Source organism: Periophthalmus magnuspinnatus, chromosome 1 (assembly GCF_009829125.3).
Source record: "Periophthalmus magnuspinnatus isolate fPerMag1 chromosome 1, fPerMag1.2.pri, whole genome shotgun sequence".
Lineage (NCBI taxonomy): Eukaryota > Metazoa > Chordata > Actinopteri > Gobiiformes > Gobiidae > Periophthalmus > Periophthalmus magnuspinnatus.
In genome coordinates this window covers 381,166-399,924 of record NC_047126.1, presented here as the reverse complement: position 1 = coordinate 399,924, position 18,759 = coordinate 381,166, and the positions used below count along the sequence as shown (strand labels likewise).

The following is an 18,759-nucleotide window of genomic DNA, read 5'->3' as shown; positions in this document are numbered from 1 at the left end:
CACTCCTCCTCTCCTCCACTCCTCCTCTCCTCCACTCCTCCTCTCCTCCACTCCTCCTCTCCTCCACTCCTCCACTCCTCTCCTCCACTCCTCCTCTCCTCCACTCCTCCTCTCCTCCACTCCTCCTCTCCTCCTCTCCTCCACTCCTCCACTCCTCCTCTCCTCCACTCCTCCTCTCCTCCACTCCTCCTCTCCTCCACTCCTCCTCTCCTCCACTCCTCCTCTCCTCCACTCCTCCACTCCTCCTCTCCTCCACTCCTCCACTCCTCCTCTCCTCCACTCCTCCTCTCCTCCACTCCTCCTCTCCTCCACTCCTCCTCTCCTCCACTCCTCCTCTCCTCCACTCCTCCTCTCCTCCACTCCTCCACTCCTCTCCTCCTCTCCTCCTCTCCTCCACTCCTCCTCTCCTCCACTCCTCCACTCCTCCACTCCTCCTCTCCTCCACTCCTCTCCTCCTCTCCTCCTCTCCTCCTCTCAGCTTCAGTATCACCTTAAAGACGCCGTCACAGACTGTGGCCAAACACAAAGTGAATACTTTTACAGTATCGTCTTGGACAGCAGACACAACCTCTCTAGACTCAGAATAGTTTGACTAAGTGATTTCTGACCGGTCTTTTCTTATCGCTGTAAACTCGTCTCCGTGGAGATGCTATTTCTTTGCCCGGAATGTTCCAGAGTATGGCATTCGAGTAACCTGTCTTAGCTTTATTCTGTTACTGGTGCTTTTATTAATCAGACATGCTTGAAAAACACAAATTCTTACTGTTAGCGTGCTCGCCTCTCCCCAGATCGGACCTGTAACTTGGCCTGGTGGTGACACGTGCTTGTCTCAGTGGACAAGTTCAATGCCACACTGTAGAACAACCTAATATCTCCATGGAGACGGGGGTTGGCAGACACTTAGTGAACTACAAACGAGTACAAAAAAGACAAAGTTTGGGTTAAAAATGTAAATAAATGTGTCACAAGTAACTTAATATTCTGAAATAATAAAGTATTAGAAAGTAGGGAAATATCGGCGCCAATACTGAGAAAAGAGCTGGATCATGTATCGGTTCCTTGATATCGGCCGATATCCTGGTTGTATCTTTAATCGGATGTGATTTAAGACGATTTACGACTGATTTTGTCTCAGAACGTCTCAATGTTTGAACTTTTCTTCACACAAAGCCGTCGTGATGAAGGATAAATAACAGTTATGTAACACTATTGTGTGTATAAAAAGTCAACTTTTTTAAGAAGATCAGTGCCATTTTCCGTCCGCACACTGGTATCGGTTAATCAGTATCGGTTAATCAGTATCAGTACGGGTGTGTCCCTGTAACGCGGTGAGTTTGTGCGTCGTTTGTGTTTCGTTTGTGCGTCTGAACTGCAGCAGGTGGAAACGTGGCTCTGTGTTTTTTTTCTTGATTCTTTAGTTTTTTTCTGGGTCTGATTTAAAGCGGCTCGTACTTTAACCGATACCGATACGTTCTGTTGTTTCCAGTCGACTCAAAGGTCTGGGATTCAGTTTCAGTTTTAATTTGAACTCTCTCCTGCTGAAACAAAGAGCAAAAGACGAAGTTGAATCTGGACAAATGGTTGTAGGAGTGAAGACCAGTCCTACTCCAGAAATACACAAAACATGACCCAACCGGACGTGACACTTTGAGGTTTATCACAGCAGGAGCGTCCCAAAATGTTTTCTCTGAGGGCCGCATTTGGCCCCTGGGCCGTAGTTTGGAGAGCCCTGTGTTACAGCTTTAGTGATTTAAAAAAACAGAGTTTGAACTGGGCGGAAACAGACTCCTGGATGTTTGAGTGTGAAGAGCCTCAGACTCGACAGAAACACAAGTGTAAAAATGTAAAAGTGTCTGGTTTGGTTTGGTTTGGTTTGGTTTGGTTCACTGCAAAAACATCTGAGTTAAACTGAAATGTCAAACTGGGACTGGGTTTGTTTCTTCTGCCTGTGGAGTTCACCCTCCGTTTAATTTTTGTAGATATTTTTGTCTAAAAGAAAAAAAATGAAGCTGGTTTTGAATTTTAGTTTTGAGTAGATTCAGTAATTCAGAAGAAATGGAAACAAAAAACACACAAGACTAAACCAGGACTAAACCAGGACTGAACCAGGACTAAACCAGGACTAAACCAGGACTAAACCAGGACTAAACCAGGACTAAACCAGGACGAAACATGGACTAAACCAGGACTAAACCAGGACTGAACCAGGACTGAACCAGGACGAAACCAGGACTAAACCAGGACTAAACCAGGACTGAACCAGGACTGAACCGGGACTAAACCAGGACTAAACCAGGACTGAACCAGGACTGAACCAGGACTAAACCAGGACTAACCCTGGACTAAAGTGGACTACCTCATTTCCACTTTAGTTTAAAAAAAAAGAATAGAAAAGTGGGTCAGATGAACTTTAAAAGAGTCAAACCCACAAAATGGCGTCTGTCCTGGTCCCTCCTGGAGGAGCCGTCCCTCCTGGAGGAGCCGTCCCTCCTGGAGGAGCCGTCCCTCCTGGAGGAGCCGTCCCTCCTGGAGGAGCCGTCCCTCCTGGAGGAGCCGTGCGCCACAGTTTAAAAACACGTCAGCACATTTTAAAATCTGTTCTGATAAACATCTCATTTTGTCTAAACCTGAGCTGCAGTAAGTCTCTGTCAGGGTGAGACTCCACTGGACGACGTCCTAAACGTCTCAAAGTGAGGACGACCTAAACGCCCAAACGTCTCAAAGTGAGGACGACCTAAACGCCTAAACGTCTCAAAGTGAGGACGACCTAAACGTCTCAAAGTGAGGACGACCTCCTAAAGGCCCAAACGTCTCAAAGTGAGGACGACCTCCTAAAGGCCCAAACGTCTCAAAGTGAGGACGACCTAAACGTCTCAAAGTGAGGACGACCTAAAGGCCCAAACGTCTCAAAGTGAGGACGACCTAAACGTCTCAAAGTGAGGACGACCTCCTAAAGGCCCAAACGTCTCAAAGTGAGGACGACCTCCTAAAGGCCCAAACGTCTCAAAGTGAGGACGACCTAAACGTCTCAAAGTGAGGACGACCTAAAGGCCCAAACGTCTCAAAGTGAGGACGACCTAAACGTCTCAAAGTGAGGACGACCTAAAGGCCCAAACGTCTCAAAGTGAGGACGACCTAAACGTCTCAAAGTGAGGACGACCTAAAGGCCCAAACGTCTCAAAGTGAGGACGACCTAAAGGCCCAAACGTCTCAAAGTGAGGACGACACTTTCACAGGTGGATCTCAGGTGGTTTTGCAGTGACTGACCCTGATCTGGACCAGGTCAGTGTAAATCCAAACTATTGTTCAATTTTAAAATGTTGTAATATCTTAAATAAATGGCCTTTGCTTTGGAACAAAACGTTTTCTGTTTCTACCCTCGTGTTTCAGCTGCTCCTCGATTCCAATAACGATTCTGATTCCACCGAGATAATAAAAGCACCTTTAGGAAAGACTGAACAGAATAGACATCATCTACCTCCTATTTATAAAAACAATAGAACTACCCAGGATGCTAATAGCCAGGATGCTAATAGCCAGGATGCTAATAGGTGTGAGAGGAGCCATTAGGGGCTTGAATGATGACGCTGAGTTTGACTCAGACATAAATGTGAACTGTGCCTGAGTCAAATTAACAAACAGAAACTAAACAAACAGGTGTGTTATTTTCAGTGTCGTTAGCGCCCCCTTCAGACAGATGTAAGGCAGTGTCCAGCAGGAAACTGACCAGAACTGAAGAAGTGTCTTGGACGAGCAGACAAACGTCTTCACTCCTACATTTTGTCCAGTGACAGATTTAAACTTGGTCTTTTGCTCTGGATCAGACCTGGACGACTGAGGGACACAGACATAACGCAGCCGCTTTAAATCCAAAAATCACATTTAAAACACAAGATTCAGTGAAAATGCTTTAATAACTTAACAGTTTATAGTTTCAGAAACAGATTTTAAATAAATGTCTTGTTATTAGTTCCACAGAGCTGATTAGTCCTGATCTTTATTATGACTCATAAATACAAAGATTTGTCAATGTACAAGAATAAAATAAAACTGAGTAAATACAAAATCCACTGTGACACGGCTGTGCGTCCTCCAGATGGACAGAGACACTTTATTGATCCCCAAAGGGTGAAATTGAGGTTTCTGTCAGTAGCAGATACAGACAACGGTCATACTCCACGGAACCTTCTGGACACTGAGGCATTACACAGAGAAAAGGACAAAGTACAACATTTCATATGGAACCGCAGTGTTTTGTCTAAAAGAGTTTTTATCAGTATTGAGTATCGAGTCTATTCCTTAGTATGGAAATAGTTTGAAATGTTGGTATCACGACAAACTGAAGGCTCCAGACTGTACAGCTGCAGGGTCTACGTGTGCACGACCATGTGTCTCTTCATGGAACTGTCTTGTGTGAATCCTTTATCACAGAAGGGACACCTGAAAGGTCTCTCCTCGGAGTGCGTGGCCATGTGCACCTTCACGTTGCTCTTTACGGCAAATCCTTGACCGCAAACTGGACACCTGAAAGGTTTCTCGCCCGTGTGTGTCCTCATGTGCCGCGTCACGTCGTATTTACGTGAAAACTCCTTCCCGCAGTCAGGACAGCGCTGTTTGGCCACCGTGTCCTCGTCTGCTGCCCCTGATGCCCTCCCGCTGCGGTGGATGTGATGGTGCAGTTTGAGATGTCGAGTCAGACTGGCCTTTTGTTTGAACGCTTTCTCGCAGACGGAACATTTTTGGGTGCGCTCTTGTGTGTGGACCAAGTTGTGAATGTGTAAATTTGAAATGCGTGTGAATCCTTTGCCACATTCTGAGCACCTGTATGGTTTCCCCTCGTCCACGTTCGAAGTCCGCTCCTCTAAATCCGCGCACGTGTGTTTCTCCAGGTTTTGCTTGTAGGCAAAGGCCTTCTCGCAAACTGGACACCCGAAAGGTTTCTCTCCGGTGTGAACTCTCGTGTGTCGCTTTAAGTTGCTTTTGCGTCGGAAGCATTGTGCACAAAATGGACACCTAAATGGTTTTTGTCCGGTGTGAATCAGCACGTGTCTCTGTAACTCGGAAAAACGCACAAACTCCTTCCCACACCAGGAGCAGCGGAGCCGATTCCCCTTCGCTCCCACAGAGAAGTCCGGCTCCGGCTCTCCTCGTGTGGATGTGTGATCCCAGTGCAGAGGCCAGTCCACCATCTGCTCTTCTGTCTCCTCCCTCTGCTCCTCACTGTCTGAACAGCTGTATGGTCTCTGGTCTGAACAGCTGTATGGTCTCTGGTCTGCTCCACACTCCTCTCCGTTGGTTTCCTCTCTGTTCTTCTCAGTTGGTCTTTGATGAAGCACAGAGGACTTGTCTTCATCGTCTTCAGTTTTGACAGTGACCATCTTAAAAAAGAATACTCTGGGCTCCGGTTTCATGCACAGTTCTGGCTCTTCTGGCTCCTCTGGCTCCTCTCTGGACACAAAAAAAACAACTATTTGTAGTTGTATTTATGTAGAACATGGATTCAAAACACATCTCTAATAATATAGAACATGGGAGAACTCCTTTTTACAGATAAATAAACTGTTTACTTGTAGGTTTCTGTAGAAAGTTTGGACTTTGTGGATGGACAGATGCACATCACACTAAAGCGCCTCATGCTGTAGCGCCCCCTATGGACAGATGCACATCACACTTAAGCGCCTCATGCTGTAGCGCCCCCTATGGACAGATGCACATCACACTAGAGCAGCACATTTTTATACATTTGGACCAAAACGACGACGCGATGCTGCAGAATCCTACGAGTATCAACGATTAAGAAAATAAAACTGGAGAAGGAAGAGCGGACGTCACAGTGGGCGTGTCACAGGGGGCGTGTCACAGGGGGCGTGTCAGTGGGGGCGTGTCACAAAATGACGTCTGTGACATGACATGTGTCTCTGTGTCCTCATGTGTCTCTGTGTCCTCATGTGTGTCTGTGTGTCCTCATGTGTCTCTGTGTGTCCTCATGTGTCTCTGTGTGTCCTCATGTGTCTCTGTGTGTCCTCATGTGTCTCTGTGTGTCTCTGTGTCCTCATGTGTCTCTGTGTGTCTGTGTGTCCTCATGTGTCTGTGTCCTCATGTGTCTCTGCGTCCTCATGTGTCTGTGTGTCCTCATGTGTCTGTGTCCTCACGTGTCTCTGTGTCCTCACGTGTCTCTGTGTCCTCACGTGTCTCTGTGTCCTCATGTGTCTCTGTGTGTCCTCATGTCTCTGTGTCCTCATGTGTCTCTGTGTGTCCTCATGTGTCTGTGCCTCTGTGTCCTCATGTCTCTGTGTCCTCATGTGTGTCAATCAGATCATTTATATCTGTGAGAGGAAGGTCCAATAAAACTCTGGTTTAAACGGGACAGAACAGAATCAAACAGAACTGAGTTTAAGGACAAATCACAGGTTTGATCTGATCATTTAAACATCTGCGGATGAGGCGAGTTATTCAAGTACAACACAATAAATACACAATAAATACACAATAAATACACAATAAAGTGCAGTGAGTGTGAGACCTGTGCTCCTCCTGCTCCTCCTGCTCCTCTGCTCCTCCTCTGTGCTCCTCCTCCAGCTTCACTTGTTCCATGTTTCAGTTTCTCTGTTTGACACGGTTAGCTCGAGTTAGCTTCAGAGCTAATCACACAGGGGTCCTGATCCTGAGGACCCCGGGCTGTCCTCACAGCTGCCTGTTTAAAACTCTGTTTAAAACTCTGTTTAAAACTCTGTTTAAGCCATGAAGCAGAAATGATTTGAAGAGACAGACACTCGAGAGAAACCACTGCTCACTCTGTCATTCTGCTCACTCTTAGATATTGACTAAATAAGTTTGGAAAACAAAATATGTATTTTAATTTTGTTAAAAAAAAATTGTAAAGGGAAATGAAATCACAAATTAAAGCCGCAAGCGGCATCGAACGGCCCTCACGGGCCGTGCTTCGCACTCGGCCGACCCCGCACTCCCTGTGGGTGGCGCTGATGCGCCACTTGTCCCTTTTTTATTGCAGCTTTGGGCTGCACTTTTCACCAAACAAGTCAAAACACACTGGAAGTGCTGATGCACAAAATGCAAAAACATGGGTTTTCCAGGCATCGCCATGGCAACACCGTGCAAAATACAAACTTGGCCCCCTGGACTTTTTTGATGGGGTTGACCTGAAGAATCACTGTGCAAAATTTCACATTCCTCAATGAAGCGAATAAGTCGTTATAAGACTTTAAAATGTACAGAAATTTGGAAATTTCCCCATTAGGATAACATGGGCGCTTTCGCGCATCGCCATGACAACCCAGTGAAAAATATGACATGGGTCTGATTGACTTTTTTGATCAGGATGACATGAAGAGTCATGGTGCCAAATTTCACATTATTCCATGAAACTAATATTTTTCCCATGAATGGGAAAAATTGGGAGGTTTCCCATAGGATAACATTGGCAGTTTGGCGCATCGCCACGGCAACACGGTGCAAAAGACGACATAGGTCTGATTGACTTTATTGATTGGGATGACCCAATGGAATTTTGTGTCAAATTTGGTAACATTTGGGAAAACGAAATTTTCGGCCTTCCATACAAATATATTAGATGTTCTGTAGGGGGCGCTATCGCGCCAATTTAGTTTCTATCATAATGAGTAGCTTTAGGCCCGAAAGTTTTACAACTGATTCGAATTTGAGCCAAATCGGACTTTGCATGCGCAAATGGGAGCAAATTTTGACTTTTGAAAATTGCAAAAATTCCGATGGAATTTTGCGGCTTCGCCGCACGGAAACCGTGAAAGGGATCATCATAAATTGAATAACTTTTGATGCCCCACTTGTCTAGATGATGTACAGTGATTTTCAGCCCATTTTTTTTTATGTCCAATGATGCACCACATAAAAAAATAAAATTTTCACCAGACCTGAATTATGGGCAAAATTTGGTGAGTTTTTGAAAAAGTTCAGGGGGTTAAATTACTGCTCAAAGAGCAGAAGAAATATAATAATATTTTTAGCAAAAACAATATATCCGATAACATTAGAATGACATATTATACGTTTTTTGAAAGCTCTCGACTTTCCCCACGTCACCGTGGGGTCAATGGCGAATGACGATCGCTAACGCGCTCGTCATTCGCCATGGCGTCGGGGTCCGCCATTGACCTCCCATTGACTTCCATTCATTTTAGCAGTAATAAAGATGTCCCATGTCTGCGGCATGGGGGCTTGGATACAGGAATCTGTGCAGGGGGCGGTGCTGCCACAGACAGTCTGCAACGATGAGTGCATGGGCTTGGCCCATGCACTCATCGTTGCGGAAGCATTAGGCCCTACGCCCTGTAGGGGCTCGGGCCTAAGTCCAACCATGCTCGGGAGCGTTTTGCTCGGGAGCGTTTTGCTCGGGAGCGTTTTGCTCGGGAGCGTTTTGCTCGGGAGCGTTTTGCTCGGGAGCGTTTTGCTCGGGAGCGTTTTGCTCGGGAGCGTTTTGCTCGGGAGCATTTTCAATGGAGATACATTTATACGTTGTTGTGGAAAATTAAAGCCAAAGGAAAAGGAAGGAGTTCGTCCTCATCCAGGATCAGGTTTGTGGAGATGCAAGTCTGCTGACCACAAGGTTTTCAGTGGAATAAAGACAACCAAAATGAAAAAATGTGCTCTTATTTTTGGCTAAAAAGTTACTTAATGTGACTTTAATTTGTCATTTGATGACATCTGTCCTTCCTTAACATTGTATATTACCATTTAGTATAGAAAAAATTTAAATATAAATAAATAAATACAAGTTTTATTAATATCAGATTTTTACCATCTTCAAAAAAATATGAAAAATGTGACTAGGTCATTTTAAATAGTTTGCACTGGTCCAGAGTTATTAAGATAAGACGTTAAAGTGACTAATACATTGATTTTGGCGTTCCACCACTGACCTGAGGCACACATCACATGTAAACACAATCACAATTCCCCTTGTAATGTTTCCAAAGATCTGAAATGCCCTGACTGCTGTTGTTGCACCACACGTCCATTCACTAAACCTTCAGCTGACAATAAAGACGTCAAGTGACAACTAATTACAAGTGCGTCTCTGTGGACAATTATGAGTCACTACACAGTTGTCTGTAAACAGCCGAGCATTTAACCAGCGATTAGAATGTGTGGGCTTTTATTTGACAGATTGGCCGTGCGGTGCTGTGTCCTGGTGTTGTGACTGCTGTTTGTATGCAGGCAGTAAACAGACAACAGGACTAGTTCATTTTAAATGGTTTGCAGTGATTATTCCTCACTTATCTTAAGCATTCTGAGCATCCCATTTCAGAGGCATGGTGACTGAGTGTCTTGCACCGTTCTGGGTTGGATTCCTGATTGGTCCAGGCCTTTCTGTGCAGTTTATTGTCCTTGTGTCTAGGTGGGTTTCCCCCAGGTTCTCCCCATCAACCTACACGTCATTTTATGCAGCCCGCGAAAAGGTAAATTAAAAGGCATAACTGTCATAAAATAAATCTATACTGCTTTAATGTGTGCATTGACCAGAAATTAATCCCAGGCAAAACAATAACATCAGAATAGAAGGTTTCGGACCATTCACCATGTACATATTGCCCAAATTTATGTTTGTCTAAGAATATATTGGGTCCTATAATATAAGATCCTGTACTACACAAAATGTATTCTATTCTTGTGAGCTTTAAGCCATGTTATAATGTTGTTACTTCATAAAAAAAACCCACAAAAACAAAAAACAAAAAACTGGTTTATTAGTCTGTCTACATATCCAATGCTCAAAATGCTCAGTCTCCCCTTGTGATGTTGTGGTTTACAATATATCTGTAATGAGCAAGACAGATTTAGCTCAATTATATGAAAACTAGGTACAGTCACTTTAAACAGCAAATTCTACCATAGAATCCTGACTGTTCTCCAGCTCACATTTAAATGAGGCATTCTATAATGTTGCCATGAAGTCATGTGACCAGCTCTAGGACACTCACCTAGCAACCAGTAACAGTTCTCGTCACCATGGCAACGGTGACAAAGAAATCCTTTGACAAAGCGATTCTTTGACACAAATTGATTCTTTGACACAAAGCAATCGATTTGTAGTACTTGTTAGATCAAACTCAACGGTCACAACAAAGTCAATTCAATTCTTCAATTCAATTTTCAAGTGCTCGTGTATTGCTAGTGTATTGTTCGTGTATTGTTTGTGTATTGTTCGTGTATTATTCGTGTATTATTCGTGTATTGTTCGTGTATTGTTCGTGTATTGTTCGTGTATTGTTCGTGTATTGTTCGTGTATTGTTCGTGTATTGTTCGTGTATTGCTCTTCTGTTGCTTAGATATCTAATTTTTTGACCAACCTAAATACATACTGAAATGGCTTCAGGATATTCCTCCAGACCAGATCAAACCCCGTTTAAGTTAGGGGAGTACATCGTCTTGGATGTACTTGGGGAAGGGACTTTTGGTGCAGTCACTAGATGCTTTCACCCTCAGACTTTAGAGGTCGTGGCAGTTAAAACCCTGAAGAACGCCGATAGCAGTCTCGAAGACGAAGTTAAGATCTTGGAGGAGTTGCGCCTCTTACAACCAGACAAGTACAATATTGTCAGGTTCATTGAATACTTTGTGGAACAGGACTCCGAATGCATGGTATTTGAAACATTAGACAGGAGCCTGGTCGACTTTATGAACATGAGAGAAGAGCTATTGTCTTTGTGTGAGCTCCGTCCAGTGGCACAGCAGCTCCTGGTGGCCTTTGACGGTCTCAAGACGGCTGGGATCATTCATGCAGACCTAAAGCCAGACAACATCATGCTGGTGAACCACAGTAAGCAGCCTTTTAAAGTCAAACTCATTGACTTTGGCCTTGCTGGTTATGCAGACACGATGGGCTTCATGGACATAGGGCAGCCTTTTCCATACCAAGCTCCAGAGATCACTCTAGGCTGCGACGTCACTGAGGCTGTGGACATGTGGTCTCTAGGCTGCACTCTGGCAGAGTGTTTCACAGGCGACTGTCTTTTCAGTGAACACTCAGAATACGACAATCTCAGGACCATCGTCGAACTGTTAGGACTTCCAAGCGAAAAAGTGCTCCAAAAAGCACATCTGTCTTTAGATTACTTTGTAAGCCCTTCAGGTGACTTCACACAGTGGAGACTTAAAACCTTAGATGAGTACTATGGCAGACAGAGAAAAGACATGCCCATGGTCTCAGATTGTCTAGCTGGAAAATTCAGCTCTTTAGACAGTGTTTTTCAGGGGTCTCATACAAGAACGGGAGACCCAGAGCACAGAGACAGATTGGCCTTTGCTGATTTCATAAAGAGACTTCTGGACCTGGACCATGAGATGAGAATCACTCCCAAGGAGGCACTCCATCACCCCTTTGTGACGATGGAACATCTGATCGGTGATGACAGTGAATACAGTGAGAACGCTCGTGGCCTCATGGCCTTAGCTCTTAAAGGGTCCAACACTGTGTCTGATTTGAGCCCTCCTGAACAGCCCAGTCCACACGTCCCACAACATGTACCAGAGCCGCTCCGAGATGAGGAGGAAGCAATAAGACCCACCCAAACACTGGAGCACATAGACAACACAAAGTGTTTCAACCAGGGTATTCTAGAGACTCCAATGGACAACGAGGAAAACATGCAACCTGTCAAGTACATCAATGGGTTTTTCTATTTTGGCCTTGGCCCACAACATGTACCAGAGCCGCTCCGAGATGAGGAGGAAGCAATAAGACCCACCCAACCACTGGAGCACATAGACAACACAAAGTGTTTCAACCAGGGTATTCTAGAGACTCCAATGGACAACGAGGAAAACATGCAACCTGTCAAGTACATCAATGGGTTTTTCTATTTTGGCCGTGAAGATCCAGTTTGGAATGAACCACTTAATGTAGGAGAAACAAGTGTCCCCCAAATACCTCAGTGTTTGAACCCAGCTATTCTAGAGACTCAGATGAACAACAAGGAGAACATCCAGTCAGAGAAGTCTGAACACCGCATCGACGTCACAGGCTTTGAAGATCCTGATCCGATTTGGGAAGCGTCAAATGCCAAAGAAGACAGGCCAGATTACATTGTCATCGACATTCCAGACGACATTGTACCCCAGGACTCAGATTTTGCCAGTTCTAGCCTGAGCAGCTCCTGCTCCTTTTTGGGATATTTGAAGACAGTGGCATTTGGTGGTTTTCGAGCAGGACAGACTGCTCTCAGTTATGTGTCATCATTGCTGGAGCCGTTGTACTCCCCATAATTCTTTAGGGTTGTAGGTTTTTAAGTTTCCTTCATCTGAAGGAAACTTAAGGAAACTTAAGATGAACAATTTTAATTGTTCTAATTAAAATGGTTCATCTGAAGGAAACTTAAGAACCTGAGTTCTTAAGTTTCCTTCAGGTTCTTAAGTTTCCTTCATCTGAAAGAAACTTAAGAACTCAGGAAAATATAATGAGTAAGTATTTAAGAAGATGAGAAGAAGGTTCAGACACAACCATATTTGATTACACAGGCCACTTTACAGCACAGGAATAGCAGGGTAATATGTTTATTACACTGTTATTGAAGTAAAGTGAGCCGCTGTAATCCCCCATTCGTCCAGGAGTAGCTAGTAGGTGGTAGCTAGTCAAGTGTGATCCCATCTTCTCTACAAATTGTTCTAATTAAAATTGGCAATAAAAAATACAAAAATACAAAATCATAAACTTGAAGTTGACTTTTATTTAGCATGCTGTCTGTAAACAATTTGTTGATTAATTTATTCTAAATATTTATGTGTGCTCAACTCTCACTGTCACACTACATTGTCACACTTACATTGTCATCGACATTCCAGACGACATTGTACCCCAGGACTCAGATTTTGCCAGTTCTAGCCTGAGCAGCTCCTGCTCCTTTTTGGGATGTTTGAAGACAGTGGCATTTGGTGGTTTTCGAGCAGGACAGACTGCTCTCAGTTATGTGTTATCATTGCTGGAGCCGTTGTACTCCCCATAATTCTTTAGGGTTGTAGGTTTTTAAGTTTCCTTCAGGTTCTTAAGTTTCCTTCATCTGAAGGAAACTTAAGAACTCAGGAAAATATAATGAGTAAGTATTTAAGAAGATCCATCCATCCATCCATCCATTTTCTTCCGCTTATCCGGGGCCGGGTCGCGGGGGCAGCAGTCTAAGCAGGGACTCCCAGACTTCCCTCACCCCGGACACGTCCTCCAGCTCCTCCGGTGGGACCCCAAGGCGTTCCCAGGCCAGAGAGACATAGTCCCTCCAGCGTGTCCTGGGTCTTCCCCGGGGCCTCCTCCCGGTGGGACATGCCCAGAACACCTCCCTAGGGAGGCGTCCAGGAGGCATCCTGAGCAGATGCCCGAGCCACCTCAGCTGGTTCCTCTCAACGTGTAGGAGCAGCGGCTCTACTCCGAACTCCTCCCATGTGACCGAGCTCCTCACCCTATCCCTAAGGGTGCGCCCGGCCACTCTGCGGAGGAAGCCCATTTCAGCCGCTTGTATCCGTGATCTTGTCCTTTCGGTCATTACCCAGAGCTCATGACCATAGGTGAGGGTAGGAACGTAGATTGACCGGTAAATCGAGAGCTTCGCCTTCCGGCTCAGCTCCTTCTTTACCACAACGGACCGATACAGCGACCGCATCACTGCAGACGCTGCACCGATCCGCCTGTCAATCTCACGCTCCATCCTTCCCTCACTCGTGAACAAGACCCCGAGATACTTGAACTCCTCCACTTGGAGCAGGGACTCACCACCCACCCGGAGAGAGCAAACCACCTTTTTCCGGTGGAGAACCATGGCCTCGGATTTGGAGGAGCTGATTCTCATCCCAGCCGCTTCACACTCGGCTGCAAACCGCCCCAGTGCTGCAGGTCCTGGCTCGAAGAAGCCATCAGGACAACATCATCTGCAAACAGCAGAGATGAAATCCTGTGGTTCCCAAACCAGGCCCCCTCCGGCCCCTGAACCAGACCCCCTCCGACCCCTGGCTGCGCCTAGAAATTCTGTCCATAAATATAATGAACAGAACCGGTGACAAAGGGCAGCCCTGGCGGAGTCCAACATGCACTGGGAACAGGTCTGACTTACTGCCGGCAATGAACACAGCTCCTGCTCCGGTCATACAGGGACCGGACAGCCCTTAGCAAAGAGCCCCGGACCCCATACTCCCAGAGCACCCCCCAAAGGGCACCACGAGGGACACGGTCGAATGCCTTCTCCAGATCCACAAAACACATGTGGACTGGTTGGGCATACTCCCATGAGCCTCGAGGACCCGATGAAGAGTATAGAGCTGGTCCAGTGTTCCACGACCAGGACGAAAACCACACTGCTCCTCCTGAATCCGAGGTTCGACTATCGGTCGGATTCTCCTCTTCAGTACCCTGGAATAGACCTTACCGGGAAGGCTGAGGAGTGTGATTACCCTGTAATTGGAACACACCCTCCGGTCCCCCTTCTTATACAGAGGGACCACCACCCCGGTCTGCCATTCCACAGGTACTGTCCCCGACCGCCACGCGATGTTGCAGAGACGTGTCAGCCAAGACAGCCCCACAACATCCAGAGACTTGAGGTACTCAGGACGGATCTCGTCCACCCCCGGAGCCACCGAGGAGCTTGCCAACCACCTCAGTGACTTCAGCCAGGGTGATGGACGAGTCCGCCTCTGGGTCCCCAGTTTCAGCTTCCTCTTCGGAAGACGTGACAGTGGGATTGAGGAGATCCTCAAAGTATTCCTTCCACCGCCCGACAACATCCCCAGTCGAAGTCAGCAGCTCTCCACCCGCACTGTAAACAGTGTTGGTGAAGCACTGCTTCCCCCTCCTGAGGCGTCGGACGGTTTGCCAGAATCTCTTTGAGGCCGTCCGATAGTCCTTCTCCATGGCCTCTCCGAACTCCTCCCAACCCCGAGTTTTTGCCTCTGTGACTGCCCGAGCCGCGGCACGCTTGGCCCGCCGGTACTCATCAGCTGCCTCAGGAGTCCCACGAGCCAACAAGGCTCGATAGGACTCCTTCTTCAGCTTGACGGCATCCCTTACTTCCGGTGTCCACCACCGGGTTCGGGGATTGCCGCCGCGACAAGCACCACAGACCTTACGACCACAGCTACGAGCAGCCGCATCGACAATAGAGGTGGAGAACATGGCCCACTCGGAGTCCATGTCTCCAACCTCCCCCGGGATCAGGGAGAAGCTCTCTCGGAGGTGGTATTTAAGAAGATGACCTGTCAAAATACAAACTTGGCCCCCTGAACTTTTTTGATGGGGACGACCTGAAGAATCACTGTGCCACATTTCACATTCCTCAATGAAGCGAATAAGTCGTTATAAGACTTTAAAATGTACAGAAATTTGGAAATTTTCCCATTAGGATAACATGGGCGCTTTCGCGCATCACCATGACAACCCAGTGAAAAATATGACATGGGTCTGATTGACTTTTTTGATCAGGATGACATGAAGAGTCATGGTGCCAAATTTCACATTATTCCATGAAACTAATATTTTTCCCATGAATGGCAAAAATTGGGAGGTTTCCCATTAGGATAACATTGGCAGTTTGGCGCATCGCCATGGCAACACGGTGCAAAAGACAACATAGGTCTGATTGACTTTATTGATTGGGATGACCCAATGGAATTTTGTGTCAAATTTGGTAACATTTGGGAAAACGAAATTTTCGGTCCTCCATACAAATATATTAGATGTTCTGTAGGGGGCGCTATCGCGCCAATTTAGTTTCTATCATAATGAGTAGCTTTAGGAACAAAAGTTTTACAACTGATTCGAATTTGAGCCAAATCGGACTTTGCATGTGCAAACGGGAGTTAATTTTGAAATTTGAAAATTGCAAAAATTCCGGTGGAATTTTGCGGCTTCGCCGCACGGAAACCATGAAAGGGATCATCATGAAATGGATAAGTTTTGATGCCCCACTTGTCTAGATGATGTACAGTGATTTTCAGCCCTGCAAGTGAAGCGCCTTCAGAGGAGTTGACGAAAATGCGAGGTCAGTGAAAACGCTGACTCGGCATTTCGGAATTTTCAATCCAAGATGACTTCCGGTATGTCAAGGGGCGTGGCCATAATAATATTGTTTGTTTGGCATCATTTGAAGAATGCGTGTACCAAATTTCGTGGCTGTATGAAAAAGTTGACATCGACGTCTCCCATTGACGCGCTCGTCATTCGCCATGACGTCGGGGTCCACCATTGACCTCCCATTGACTTCCATTCATTTTAGCAGTAACAAGTATGGCCCATGGCGGCATGGGGGCTTGGATAGGGCTCGATGCCAGGAGTGTGTTTGGGGACATGAGTGCTTCGCGCTGCGTCAATTGAGTCAATGGGCGAAGCATCATTGACTCAATGTTGACGCTGACATGCTAGCAAGAATAAAAATGCATGTCCCATGCCTACGGCATGGGTTGCTAGGACACAGGAGTCTGTGCAGGGGGCGGTTGCTGCTTCGCGCGCAACTTCGTGAAGACAGTCTGCAACAATGAGTGCATGGGCCCTACGCCCTGTAGGGGCCCTACGCCCTGTAGGGGCCCTACGCCCTGTAGGGGCTCGGGCCTATAAAGTATTTAAAATCTGTCTCTGCTCAGTGTTAGTGCAGCTCCAGCTCCAGCAGGGGGCGACACAGGCTCTGTTCAGTTTCCTGTTGACGTCACTGTCGTGTTTTTGTTTTTATGGAGGATTTTTAAAGATGGAAACAGGAAAAACAAAAAACAGACTCATAAAATATGATGAAAATTTAATGAAATGATTTTTTATGAAAAACTCGTGAAACAGAGAAACATTTGGACCAACGACAAAAAACGAGAATCAGAAAATGTTTCACTGAAGCACAAAGCGACAGAAACACGAAGAAACGAGGAAAAACACTCAGAAACACGCTCGAAAAGAGGAGGCGTGAAGAGGAGGCGCGAAGAGGAGGCGCGAAGAGGAGGCGTCAAGAGGAGGCTTAAAGAGGAGGTGTTAACTTAAAGGGGAGTATTAACGTCTCTGGGGCATTAACTGTAAAACTTGTTTCTTTTTATTAACACATTTACAGGTTTTTGTCTCTGAGTCTCCTTTGCTCTCTGTGCTAAGCCCCTCCCCCTTCAGAGCACTAATGAAACTCCTGCACATCACACCAGGTTTGTCACGTCAGTGCAGTTTGTGTCATGTTTTTGTTTATTTATGGAGCATGGGTGACTCAGACTTGTGGGCGGAGCCTCGTACATGGGTGACTCAGACTTGTGGGCGGAGCCTCGTACATGGGTGATGTAGACTTGTTTTATTGTTTTATTTTTTTTGTTTTACCAGGTGGTCGGTTGAGAAACAATTCTCATTTTCAACGACGACCTGGACAAGAGGCAGAAATTTCAACATACGACAGAACAACATCCACACAGGCGGAGCCTTGTGGGCGGAGCCTCGTACATGGGTGACTCAGACTTGTGGGCGGAGCCTCGTACCTCTCACTGTCTCAGAGGTTTGACTTCGATTCTTTTAGTTGCACAGACGACGTGTCAAACGTTTTTTGATGAGGAAACGTTAGAACTTGGAACAAAGTGAAAATATGACGAACACGACGAACACGACACACACGACAAACACGACGAACACGACAAACACGACAAACACGACAAACACGACACACACGACGAACACGACGAACACGACACACACGACGAACACGACGAACACGACACACACGACGAACACGACGAACACGACGAACACGACGAACACGACACACACGACGAACACGACAAACACGACACACACGACAAACACGACAAACACGACAAACACGACGAACACGACGAACACGACACACACGACGAACACGACGAACACGACGAACACGACACACACGACGAACACGACACACACGACACACACGACGAACACGACGAACACGACACACACGACACACACGACGAACACGACGAACACGATGAACACGACGAACACGACACACACGACGAACACGACGAACACGACACACACGACACACACGAAAAACACGACACACACGACGAACACGACGAACACGAAAAACACGAAAAACACGACACACACGACAAACACGACACACACGACACACACGAAAAACACGACACACACGACGAACACGACGAACACGACGAACACGACGAACACGACGAACACGACACACACGACACACACGACGAACACGACACACACGACACACACGACACACACGACACACACGACACACACGACACACACGACAAACACGACACACAAACTCTTTGTCTCTTTGTCGACCCTGGAGCCGCTGGACGTGTTTCTGTTTGTGCAGATCAAACTCATCACGTCTTTGTAAAGTTGTTACTTCATGAATTAAAATCAATTTAAAAAAGCAGAAGTTTGTCTTAAATGTGTCAAATGTGTCAAATGTGTCAAATGTCTTAAATGTGTCAAATGTGTCAAATGTCTTAAATGTGTTAAATGTGTCAAATGTGTCAAATGTCTTAAATGTCTTAAATGTGTCAAATGTGTCAAATGTCTTAAATGTGTCAAATGTGTCAAATGTCTTAAATGTGTCAAATGTGTCAAATGTCTTAAATGTGTTAAATGTGTCAAATGTCTTGAATGTCTTAAATGTGTCAAATGTGTCAAATGTGTTAAATGTCTTAAATGTGTCAAATGTGTCAAATGTGTCAAATGTGTCAAATGTCTTAAATGTCTTAAATGTCTTAAATGTCTTAAATGTGTCAAATGTGTCAAATGTGTC

At 45.9% G+C, this 18,759-nt stretch overlaps 1 protein-coding gene across 4 annotated transcripts; it reads right to left on the bottom strand.

Annotated features, from left to right (window-relative positions):
• Nucleotides 1–2,202: 2,202 nt before the first annotated feature.
• LOC129456319 (gastrula zinc finger protein XlCGF8.2DB-like) lies at nt 2,203–6,686 on the bottom strand. 4 transcript variants are annotated; one of them, XR_008648717.1, is made up of 3 exons: nt 6,524–6,686; nt 2,948–5,448; nt 2,203–2,767 (listed from the first exon to the last, which is right to left on the bottom strand). XR_008648717.1 is itself a non-coding variant. In XM_055222502.1 (2 exons), the coding sequence occupies exons 1-2, from the start codon at nt 6,592–6,594 to the stop codon at nt 4,371–4,373; spliced, it is 1,149 nt and encodes a 382-aa protein (XP_055078477.1). In that variant the 5' UTR covers nt 6,595–6,686; the 3' UTR covers nt 2,768–4,370. The 4 variants fall into 4 exon arrangements, 1 of the variants encoding a protein (XP_055078477.1); XR_008648716.1 differs by having other exon boundaries at nt 2,690–2,767; nt 2,887–5,448; XR_008648715.1 differs by having other exon boundaries at nt 2,718–2,767; nt 2,829–5,448.
• Nucleotides 6,687–18,759: the final 12,073 nt, after the last annotated feature.

Excerpts from the sequence above, each read along its gene's own strand:
- LOC129456319 (XM_055222502.1), bottom strand. The coding sequence starts at position 6,594 with ATGGAACAAGTGAAGCTGGAGGAGGAGCACAGAGGAGGAGCAGAGGAG. Across the intron at positions 5,449-6,523 it reads GAGGAGCAGGAGGAGCACAG|AGAGGAGCCAGAGGAGCCAG; the intron begins GTCTCACACTCA and ends TTTTGTGTCCAG.